Raw genomic sequence first — 11,002 nt, forward strand, 5'->3', positions numbered from 1 at the left:
TTAAATAGGGAGCAAATTGCCAGCTTAAAATTTAAATAACGTGGGACTAGTGCAGTGACATGGGACTAGTGGGGCGGCACGGTGGCACAGTGGTTAGCACTGCTGCTTCACAGCTCCAGGGACCTGGGTTCGATTCCCGGCTCGGGTCACTGTCTGTGTGGAGTTTACACATTCTCCCCGTGTCTGCGTGGGTTTCCTCTGGATGCTCTGGTTTCCTCCCACAGTCCAAAGATGTGTGGGTTAGGTTGATTGGCCATGCTAAAATTGCCCCTTGGTGTCCTGGGATGCATAGGTTAGAGGGATTAGCGGGGAAATGTGTAGAGGATATGGAGGTAGGGCCTGGTGGGATTGTGGTTGGTGCAGACTCGATGGGCCAAAGGGCCTCTTTTTGCACAGTAGGGTTCTATGATTCTAGTACAAGAACATGGGACTAGTACAATGTAGAAATGTCACTCAGTGAAACGCTCATGTGGTGATCTGATGGGTCAAATGGCACAAGCTCTTATTATTTTAAAGACCTTAAGCTCTCTCAAATATTTGGGTCAATGCCAATGTTCCCTCTAAATTTATCTTGTGTGTGTGGTCCATTCATTTGAATGCGTGGTTCCTTTATATTCCTGTATATTCTTTTCATGATTCATTTAAGGGACATGGGCATTGCTGGCTCGGCCCAGCATTTGTTGCCCATTCCTAATTGCCCCTCGAGAAGGTGAAGGTGAGCTGCCTTCTTGAATCACTGAGGCACAGTGCTAATAGGGAGGGAGTTCCAGGATTTTGACCCAGCGACAGTGAAGGAGTGACCGATATGTTTCCAAGTCAGATGGTGAGTGACTTGACGGGGAACCTCCTGGTGGTAGTGTTCCCATGTATCTGCTACCCTTTTCCTTCTAGATAGTCTTGGGTTTGGAAGGTGCTGCCTAAGGAGCCTTGGTGAGTTGCTGCAGTGCATCCTGCAGATGGTACACACTGCCACTACTATGCATCGGTGGTGGAGGGAGTGAATGTTTTGTTGATGGATTGCCAGTCAAGTGGGGCTGCTTTGTCTGAGATGATGTTGAGCTTCTTGAGTGTTGTTGGAGCTGCACTCATCCAGGCAAGTGGGGAGTATTCCATCACACTCCTGACTTATTCTTTCTGGAGTCATAGAATCATAGAGGCATATAGCACAGAAAATGGCCCATCACCTTTGCACCGGTCAAAGATAAACCTTGCTTGATGGTGATGGGAGAGTGAGGGTGACGTGCCAGGCCTTGTGATTATTGATTGTGCTGGATGACCTACAGTGCCTCGTGGTAGCCCAGTGTGGAGTTACCAGGTCTGTTTAAAATCTACTCTCCAAGCACGGTGATAGTGCCACATAACACGGTGGAGGGTATTCTCAATGTGAAAACAGGACTTCATTCAAGACTTCATATTGGTTGAGCAGTCTGACTCTGCAGACGGAGGAGGTGGTACAGGGTATCTCCAGCATCAAGGTGAAAGGTCTTCTCTGTGCCAGTGGCTAATGTTGCCCAAGAGTTGAGTATCAGTAAGAAAGGTGAGAGTGCCAGAAAAATAGATCAATGTGGGGGGATCTGGAAGGTGGCAGTGTTGAGGAGGGTTGCAGCTCCAGTTGGAAGTGAACCCAATTGTGTTCAAGTAATGGAATTATAAAAGAACAGTAATGGAACTGGGTGACAGAAGGGTGGTACAGGAGAAGGCTACATCGCGGAGGACGTAGAATGCTGTATAGCCACTGCTCTGTGAACTAACTAATTAAACACCACGTTTTATCCAGAAACATGTTAATTTTAGAAACTCTCCCATCCCACTCTCCGTCAATGAGGGATTCTGATCCCGGGGGTGGCACGGTGGCACAGTGGTCAGCACTGTTGCTTCACAGTGCCAGGGATCTGGCTTGGGTCACTGTCAATGTGGAGTTCGCACATTCTCCACGTGTCTGCGTGGGTTTCCTCCAGGTGCTCTGGTTCCCTCCCACAGTCTGAAAGACGTGCTGGTTAGAGTGCATTGACCTGAACAGGTGCCGGACTGTGATTTTCACAGTAACTTCATTGCAGTGTCAATGTAAGCCTGACTTGGTAATAAATAAACTTTACGTTTACTTATTTTTATTGATCTCACTCAAGAGAAAGGCAAACATATTTTCCAGATTTGATCTTGGATAGTGAGCAGGAGTAGGGATCCTGGCTGACTATCCTACACAATCTATCCAGGCGTACTGATCACAAGACCATAAAACATAGGATCAGAATTAGGCCACTCAGCCCATCGAGTCTGCTCCACCATGCAATCGTGGCTGATATTTTTCTCATCCCCATTCTCCTGCCTTTTCCCCATAACCCCTGATCCCCTCATTAATCAAGAACCTATCTATCTCTGTCTTAAAGACACTCAATGACCCGGCCTCCACGGCCTTCTGTGGCAAAGAGTTCCACAGATTCATCACAGAATCATAGAATTATAGAAACCCTACAGTGCAAAAAGAGGCCCTTTGGCCCATCGAGTCTGCACCCACCACAATCCCACCTAAGCCCTACCCCCATATCCCTACATATTTACCCGCTAATCTCTCTAATCTACACATCTCAAGACACTAAGGGGCAATTTTAGCATGGCCAATCAACCTAACTCGCACATAGATCATAGAACATAGCACAAACAGGCCCTTCGGCCCACAAGTCGCACCGATCACTTCTATACCTACTAAGCCATAGACCTATCTATAACCCCCAATCCCATTAGGTCCCATATACTCATCTAGAAGTCTTTCAAAAGACCCCAGCAAGTTTGCCTCCACCACCACCGACGGCAGCCGATTCCATTCACTCACCACCCTCTGAGTGAAAAACTTACCCCTAACATCTCCTCTGTACTTGCTTCCCTGCACCTTAAACCTGTGTCCTCTCATAGCGACCATTTCAGCCTGGGGAAATAGCCTCTGAGAATCCACCCTATCTATACCTCTCAACATCTTATAAACCTCTATCAGGTCACCTCTCAACCTTCGTCTCTCCAGGGAGAAGAGACTGAGCTTCCTCAACCTATCCTCATAAGGCATGCCTCTCAATCCAGGCAACATCCTTGTAAATCTCCTCTGCACCCTTTCAATAGCTTCCACGTCCTTCCTATAGTGAGGCGACCAGAACTGCGCACAGTACTCCAAGTGGGGTCTGACAAGGGTCTTTGGCACAAAACCAGAGCACCCGGAGGAAACCCACGCAGACACGAGGAGAATGTGCAATCTTCACACAGACAGTGACCCAAGCTGGGGAATCGAACCCGGGTCCCTGGAGCTGTGAAGGAGCAATGCTAACCACGGTGCTACTGTACCACTCTTTGGCTGAAGAAATTCCTCCTCATCTCTGTTTTAAAGGATCGTCCCTTTAGCCTGAGGTTGTGTCGTCTGGTTCTAGTTTTTCCTACTAGTGGAAACATCCTCTCCATGTCCACTCTATCCAGGGCCTGGCAGTATCCTGTAAGTTTCAATAAGATCCCCCCCTCATCCTTCTAAACTCCAATGAGTACAGACCCAGAGTCCTCAACCATTCTTCATACAGCAATAGTTCATTCTTGTGAACCTCCTCTGGACCCTTTCCAAGGCCGGCACATCCTTCCTTAGAAACTGTGCACAATACTCCAAATGGGGATCAGATGGGATAATTTAGCAAAAAGGTCAAAATTAGAAGTTTCATTGGAAACAAACAACAATCCAAGCAAGGAGATTGCTTACATTAATCAATGAATGTGTTGGATAAATTCTTGTTATCCAGCAGAAATGGAATAGATGATTTATTCATACACATAACATAGGGACTATATTGAAACCCAAGGCACGTTGGTGAATTTTAAATGGTGTGTTAACTTAAATTTTTGCAAGAGCACTCCAAAAATTGAAATACTTCCCTGTTGCCAAATGTTAAACTATTGTGGCGCAATGGCACAGTGGTTAGCACTGATGCCTCACAGCGCTAGGGATCCAGGTTCGATCCTGGCTTGGGCTACTGTCTGTGTGGAGTTTGCACATCCTCTCCATATCTGCTTGGGTTTTCTCTGGGTGCTCCAGTTTCCTCCCACAGTCCAAAGGTTAGATGGATTAGCCATGGAAAAATATGCAACATTATGGGGTTAGGGTGGGGGAGAGGGTCTGGGTAAGAGAGAATCATAGAACTCTACAGTGCAGAAAGAGGCCCTTCGGCCCATTGAGTCTGCACCGACCACAAATTCACCCAGGCCCTTCCTCCATATTTTACCCATTAATCCCTGTGACCTAAGCATCCTAGCACACTAAGGGGCAATTTTAGCATGGCCAATCAACCTAACCCGCACATCTTTGGACTGTGGGAGGAAACCAGAGCACCCAGAGGAAACCCACGCAGACACAGGGAGAATGTGCAAACTCCACACAGACAGTGACCCGAGCTGGGAATCGAACCCAGGTCCCTGGAGCTGTGAAGCAGCAGTGCTAACCCACTGTGCCACCGTGTTGCCCTGTGACTACGCGGTCACAAGAGAGGGTAAACCAGCCTCCCGTCCATTGACTCTGTCTCCAATTCCCACGATGTGGAGATGCCAGCATTGGACTGGGGTGGCAACAATAAAAAGTCTCACAATACCAGGTTAAAGTCCTACAGGTTTATTTGGTAGCACGAGCATTTGGAGCGCTGCCCCTTCATCAGATGAGTGTAGAAGCAGGTTTCACAAATACGGCATATATGGACAGAGACACAATTGCAGAACCAGTGTATTGAATTTGATGATCAGCCATGATCAAAATAAATGGTGGGGCATGATCGAAGAATCTAATGGCCTACCCCTGCTTTTATTTTCTATGTCTGTTTCCCGAGGGAATAATCCTTTCTTGGACAGGTACACGGATGGGAAAGGCTTAGAGGGATGTGGGCCAAAAGCAGGCAATTTTTAAAGACTTATTTGTGGGACCTGGGCATCGCTGGCTGGCCAGCATTTATTACCTGTCCCTATTTGCCCTTGTCCAGAGGGCAGTTGAGAGTCAACCACATTGCTGTGGCTCTGGAGTCTCATGTAGGCCAGACTGGGTAAGGACGACAGATTTCCTTCTCTAAAGAACATTAGTAAACCAGGTGGGTTTTTCCGATAATCGACAATAGTTTCACTCCCATCAGTAGATTCTTAATTCCAGATTTTTTTTATTGAATTCAGATTTTGCCAATTATTGTGGTGGGATTCGAACCCCGGCCGAACTTCAGCCGAGTTTCTAGATTAATAGTCTTGCGATAAGACCATTATGCCATGGCCTAGTTCAGTTTAGGAAGCCTGGTCGGTACAGACGACTTGGGCCGAAGGGCCTGTTTCTGTGCTGTATTTCTCTATGATTCTCTCTCTAGTCGCTACACATTAATCTGTCTTTATCGGTCCCTCACCCGAGAAGTTGGGCCTTAAGAGGTGAGTCACAGCAGTGGAAGTCCGGAAGCTTCCAGCAACATGGGAACAGGAGGAGCCACTCCGTTCCAGGAGCCTGATTCGTCACTAAGAGAAAGGTGACTGATGCCCTGCCTGTTTCCATGTAGCCACCTTCCCCCCCACCCCCCCAAATCCCTCAATACCATTGGACAAAACAATCTCCCTAACTTGGTTCTAGAATTGACTAGAATCGACTTCTAGAATCGACTGCCGTTTGTGGAAGAGGCTTTCAAAATCTGTGGCCATCCTCTGGGCGGAGAAGTGTTTTCTACATTTTACTTCTGAAAAGACTGCCACTGGATGAGCTTCAGACGGGATTCCCAGACCTAGATTCGCCAACCAGTTTAGATAGTTTCCCTACCTCTGTTTCCCTTAATACCTCAACGGCTGTCTGTGTGGAGTTTGCACGTTCTCCCTGTGTCAGCGTGGGTTTCCTCCGGGTGTTCCGGTTTCCTCCCACAGTCCGAAAGACGTGCTGGGATCGGCCATAGTAAATTGCCCCTTAATATCCGAGGATATGCGGGTTAGGTGGATTGGCCTTGGTAAATTGTCCCTTAGTGTCCAAGGATGTGCAGGTTAGGTGGATTGGCCTTGGTAAGTTGTCCCTTAGTGTCCAAGGATGTGCGGGTTAGGTGGATTGGCCTTGGTAAATTGCCCCTTAGTGTCCAAGGATGTGCGGGTTAGGTGGATTGGCCATGGTAAATTGCCCCTTAGTGTCCAAGGATGTGCGGGTTAGGTGGATTGGCCATGGTAAATTGCCCCTTAGTGTCCAAGGATGTGCGGGTTAGGTGGATTGGCCATGGTAAATTGTCCCTTAGTGTCCAAGGAGGTGCAGGTTTGGTGGATTGGCCATGGCAAGTGTCAGGGGGATTAATGGGGAAAATATGGGGATGGGGCCTGGGTTGGATTGTTGTTGTTCCAGGCTCGATGGGCCAAATGGCCTCCTTCTGCATTGTAAGGATTCTGTAATTCTGTGAACTTTGATCAAATCACCCCTAAACTTTTGGAACTCAAAGGAATCTGACCCTTGTTTTTGCAATCCCTCAATTGAATAGGGGGGGTGGGGGTTGGTTCTGCTGTCACCCACCACCCACATAAATAAAGTACCAGTGCAGTCACCGAGTGATGTCTTGTATTGGAAATGCAATCCAAATTGTCAATCTCCTTTGGCTGAAATTGACCAACAGCGAAACTGGACATCTCGTCAATCACCCCGAGTCATCGTAACATCAATCGACACATAAACCCGCGTTTATACATTGTCTTATAATGCCCCAGGGCGACTCCTGAGAACTTGATCAAACACCTGGCCTCGAGCAACACGAACGTAGGCTAGGACAGGTGACCAAAAGCTTAGTCAATAGGCTTTGAGGAGACTAAAGATGGGAAGAGAGAGAGAGAGAGAGAGAGACGGAGAGACAGGCTAATTTACAGAGGGGGAGTTCCAGATTGCGGACCAGGAGGCTGAAGGCACTGTCACCAAGGGTGGAACATTTCAAACCAAATGCTCCTTTCAGATAAACTGTCGCTGAGATCTCAGACTTGGTGGAGGCGGGGGGTGGGGGGGAGGGGGTGCGGAGACTGAAGGAAGTGACACAAGCTCAACACCCTCAGAATACAAGATTACATTTCTGTACCGGGTACGCATCTAGGGTTACGGGGCGGAGGGGGAAACAGGGCTTGGGAGGGATTGTTGCCAGTGCAGGCTCGATGGGCTGAATGGCCTTCTTATGATTCAATGAGTAGATGTAATTCGCAACTTGCTGACATCGCGGATTGCCAAATTCTTATCACCCCTTCAACGTTACCCAACCAGTCCACAAACCGCCTGCTTAAACCCAGAATGAGTCAACTTTTCAGCTAAACATCTGGACCGAGGATCCTGCAGTGCACGGTCTCCCAGCAATGCGGATTATAACCCCCTAACCCCGCCACAACTGCACGGAAAAAGGGGTTTTCAGTCCATAGATTTTTTTTCTTTAAGGATTTTATCGAAGAGAATAACCCCAGGAAAAGACTGGAACAAGGGAGCAAACAAAGAAGAAATAATTTCGTCTCCGCACTGACCTCTGAACCCAAAGTGGGGTCACTGGAAACAGCAGTTTTAAATAAAAAAAAGACCACAGATAGAAAGGAAGTGGGGGGGGTGGTGGGGCAATGTTGGCAGGTGGAAAGATGATTATCAAAAGTTTGCAAACGTTGCTAATTACACACCGACTTCTCCTGTTGAGAAAGGCACAGTAACGCCATGGGGAATACATTGCAAAACAAAAATCCCCACAGTTCAGAAGGAGGCCACTTGGCCCATTCAGTCTGTGCTGGCCATCGTCCCACACAGGCCTTATTCGCGTCACCCCGCACATTTGCCCGTCAAATCCCCCTGACACCGGGGTCAACTTGGCCAACCAGCCGGGCCCGCACACCTTTGGAGCGCCCCCCCCCGGAGGAAACCCACGCAGACACGGGGAGAGCGTGCGGACTCCACACGCGTACAGCGACCCCAGGCCGGATTCGAACCCGGGTCCCCGGCGCTTGTGAGGCAGTAGTGCCAAGCCACTGTGTGCCACTCGCACGCACGTTTACATTTTAGCGATCGGTGGGACAAATTTAAAAGTTCAGAAATCCGCAGCCGCCACCAGAATTGCAGTGATTAAGATCCTCACCATAAAAAGCAAGAAGCAGAGAACATTTCTCAGTGCAGTCCAGGACATGCTTGTGGTCTCTCTCTCTCCTCTCTCCCTCTCCTATCCACCTCTCTGACGGATTTCAGTGCTGCAGATGGGTGGGCGGGGTGGTGGGGGGGTCTGTTTTGTGAGGAAACCCCCCGCTGTATCTTCACCTGTGGACAGCAGGCACTGAAGTGAGGGCAGAGAAGAGAGCGGCTGAGGTTTAGAACTGTGCAGAAGGAGCCGCGCCCTGCCTGGGAGCGCGGGGGGTGGGGGGAGGTAGAGAATCGTTGTTGGGTTGTAGGTTTCTACGCAGCCACAGTGAGGAGGTGCAGTCACAGGTACACAGAAAACCAGCCTTGCGTGTTCCTCCTCCGGCCCAGGCGTTCACACCCGTCCCCACCCTTGGAAACCGTAAAGAAAAACAAAGTGCCTCTGGCCAGCTTAACCTAATACTCCTGAATAACAGCAGCTCTGAGAAACAATTACCCCATTATCAGAGCAGGTTTCGCTTCGCAGTTGAACACACTGACACAACATCCAATCCCACACCAGCCTCCCCAGTTCTCTAAGAATAAATTGCAGTTGAATTTTAGTTTGAAAACTTGTCATTAAGTTGATTTTTCTCTACGCCCCCCCCCCACCCCCAGCTGTGACCCTAACACTGCACTCTGCACCCCCCCCCCCCCTCCCCCTCCGTTCCTGCCCTGCGGACGGTAAGCTTTGTCTGTGTAGCGCGCAAGAAACAATACTTATCCCTCTACGGTAACACAGGCTGACAATAATAAATCAAATCGAATTTAAATCATTGAAAAAAGTGGGGTTTGATCCGCTGCAGGAGTATTGGCGTTGTGGAGAAAGGCTTTATAACTGGGTGGGGTCGTTCACCCAGGGTCAGATCGGCAAGTTTGGTTTCGCAGCCCCCCCCCCCCACACCCACCTCCCGCCCCACCCCAGGGTGGGTCAGTACTTTCTCCTCATTGAACATCAGGAGTTGCGGTGTATTTTCAATATGTTCTTTTGTTTGGGAACCACCGTTTTCAGCAGGACTGAATAGGTCACTGAGACAATGGGACGGCGGCGCGGGCTCGTTGGGCCGAAGGGCCTGTTTCCCGTGCTGTGTTGTTCTTTGTTCTCTTTGTTCTTTGACTGGGATTTGTGTGACGTTCCTCCGCTCAGATCGAGGCAGACTCAGAGCCTCGGGAAATCACACACTCTTACAGCTTTGGAAATGTCGTCACTTCTTAAGTATCCTTTGATGGGATGTGGGTGTCACTGGCTGGGGCAAAATTTGCCCCTGATATGAGTGACTTGCTCGGGCCATTTCAGAGGACAGTTGAGAGTCAACCCCATTGCAGAGGCTCTGGAGTCACCCTTAGGCCAGACTGGGTAAGGACGGCAGATTTCCTTCCCTAAAGGGACACATCAGTGAACCAGATGGGTTTTGTTTTAAATCAGTGATAGTTTCGCGGTCGCCGCTAAAGTTTATTTGTTGTTGTCACAAGTAGGCTTTACATTCACACTGCAATGAAGCTGCTGTGAAAATCCCTTAGTCACCACACTCCGACACCTGCTCGGGTACACTGAGGGAGAATTTAGCATGGCCACTGCACCCTAACCAGCACATCCTTCTGACTGTAGAGGAAACCAAAGGATCATAGAAACCCTATAGTGTAGAAGGAGGACATTTGGCCCATCGAGCCTGCACCGACACCAATCCCACCCAGGCCCCCTCCCTGTAACCCCATGTATTTACCCTGCTAATCTTTCTGACACTAATGGTCAATTTAGCATGACCAATCCACCTTAACCCACACATCTTTGGACACGAAGGGGCAATTTAGCATGGTCAATCCACCTGACCTACACATCTTTGGAGTGTGGGAGCACCTGGAGGAAACCCATGCAGATACGGGAAGAACGTGCAAACTCCACACACGCAGTGTGGAGGCAGGAATCGAACCTGGCTCTCTGGCTCTGTGAGGCAGCAGTGTTAACAATAGTGCCACCATTCCACCCTAAACATGACCTTGGGATCTTTGAGGCTCACCTGACAGAGCAGGAAGCTCCCTCAGGGTGACGATGGTATTATGGCTACATTATTGATCCAGAGACTCAGCTAATGTTCCAGAGACCCGGGTTCGAACCCCGCCACGGCAACTGGTGGAATTTGAATTCAATTTTAAAAAATCTGGAATTAAGAATCTACTGTTGACCATGAAACCATTGTCGATTGTCATCTGTTTCACGAATGGCCTTTAGGGAAGGAAATCTGCCGTCCTTATCTGGTCTGGTCTACATGTGACTCCAGAGTCACTGCAATGTGGTTGACTCTCAACTGCCGTCTGAAATGGCTGAGCGAGACGCTCAGTTGTATCAATCTCTATGAAATCTCAACAAAGAAATGAAACTGGACGGACTACCTGGCATCCACCTGGGCACCAGGAAAGACAACGGCAAAATAAATAGCCCTGTCGACCCTGCAAAGTCCTCCTTCTGGGGGCTAGTGTCAAAACTGGGACAGCTGTCTTACAGAGCAGTCAAGCAACAACCTGACAGTCACTCCCATGGAATCATACTTTACGGATAACACCCCATACACCACCATTACCATCCCTGAATATGTCCTGTCCCACTGGCAGCCGCACAGTGGCATCCAGTCAGAGGGGGGGGGGAGTTACTCTGGGAGTCCTCAACATCAACTAATGGCTTCAGGTTAAACATAGACAAGGAGATGTTTTACTGGTTACCAGGTCCTGTCCTCCTTCAGCTGATGAAGTTTCCCTCCACGTTGAACAACATTTGGAGAAAGCACTGAGGGTGGCAAGGGCGTAGAATGTACTCTGGATTTCAGTGTCCACCAAGAGTGGCTTAGCAGCAGCATTACAGATCAAGTT

At 48.9% G+C, this 11,002-nt stretch overlaps 1 protein-coding gene across 1 annotated transcript in view; it reads right to left on the minus strand.

The window, feature by feature from the left end:
- Positions 1 to 8,211, minus strand: part of LOC145346403 (uncharacterized) — a 122,126-nt gene extending 113,915 nt beyond the window's left edge. Inside the window, exon 1 of the mRNA XM_080193556.1 lies at positions 8,103 to 8,211. Within this exon, the coding sequence (XP_080049682.1) occupies positions 8,103 to 8,150 (48 nt within the window). The 5' untranslated portion in view covers positions 8,151 to 8,211. The remainder of the gene's footprint in view (positions 1 to 8,102) is intronic.
- Between the last annotated feature and the right edge of the window lie 2,791 nt (positions 8,212 to 11,002).

The sequence above is a fragment of the Carcharhinus amblyrhynchos genome, chromosome 8, assembly GCF_965287045.1.
Source record: "Carcharhinus amblyrhynchos chromosome 8, sCarAmb.v2.hapA, whole genome shotgun sequence".
In the NCBI taxonomy this organism is placed as follows: domain Eukaryota; kingdom Metazoa; phylum Chordata; class Chondrichthyes; order Carcharhiniformes; family Carcharhinidae; genus Carcharhinus; species Carcharhinus amblyrhynchos.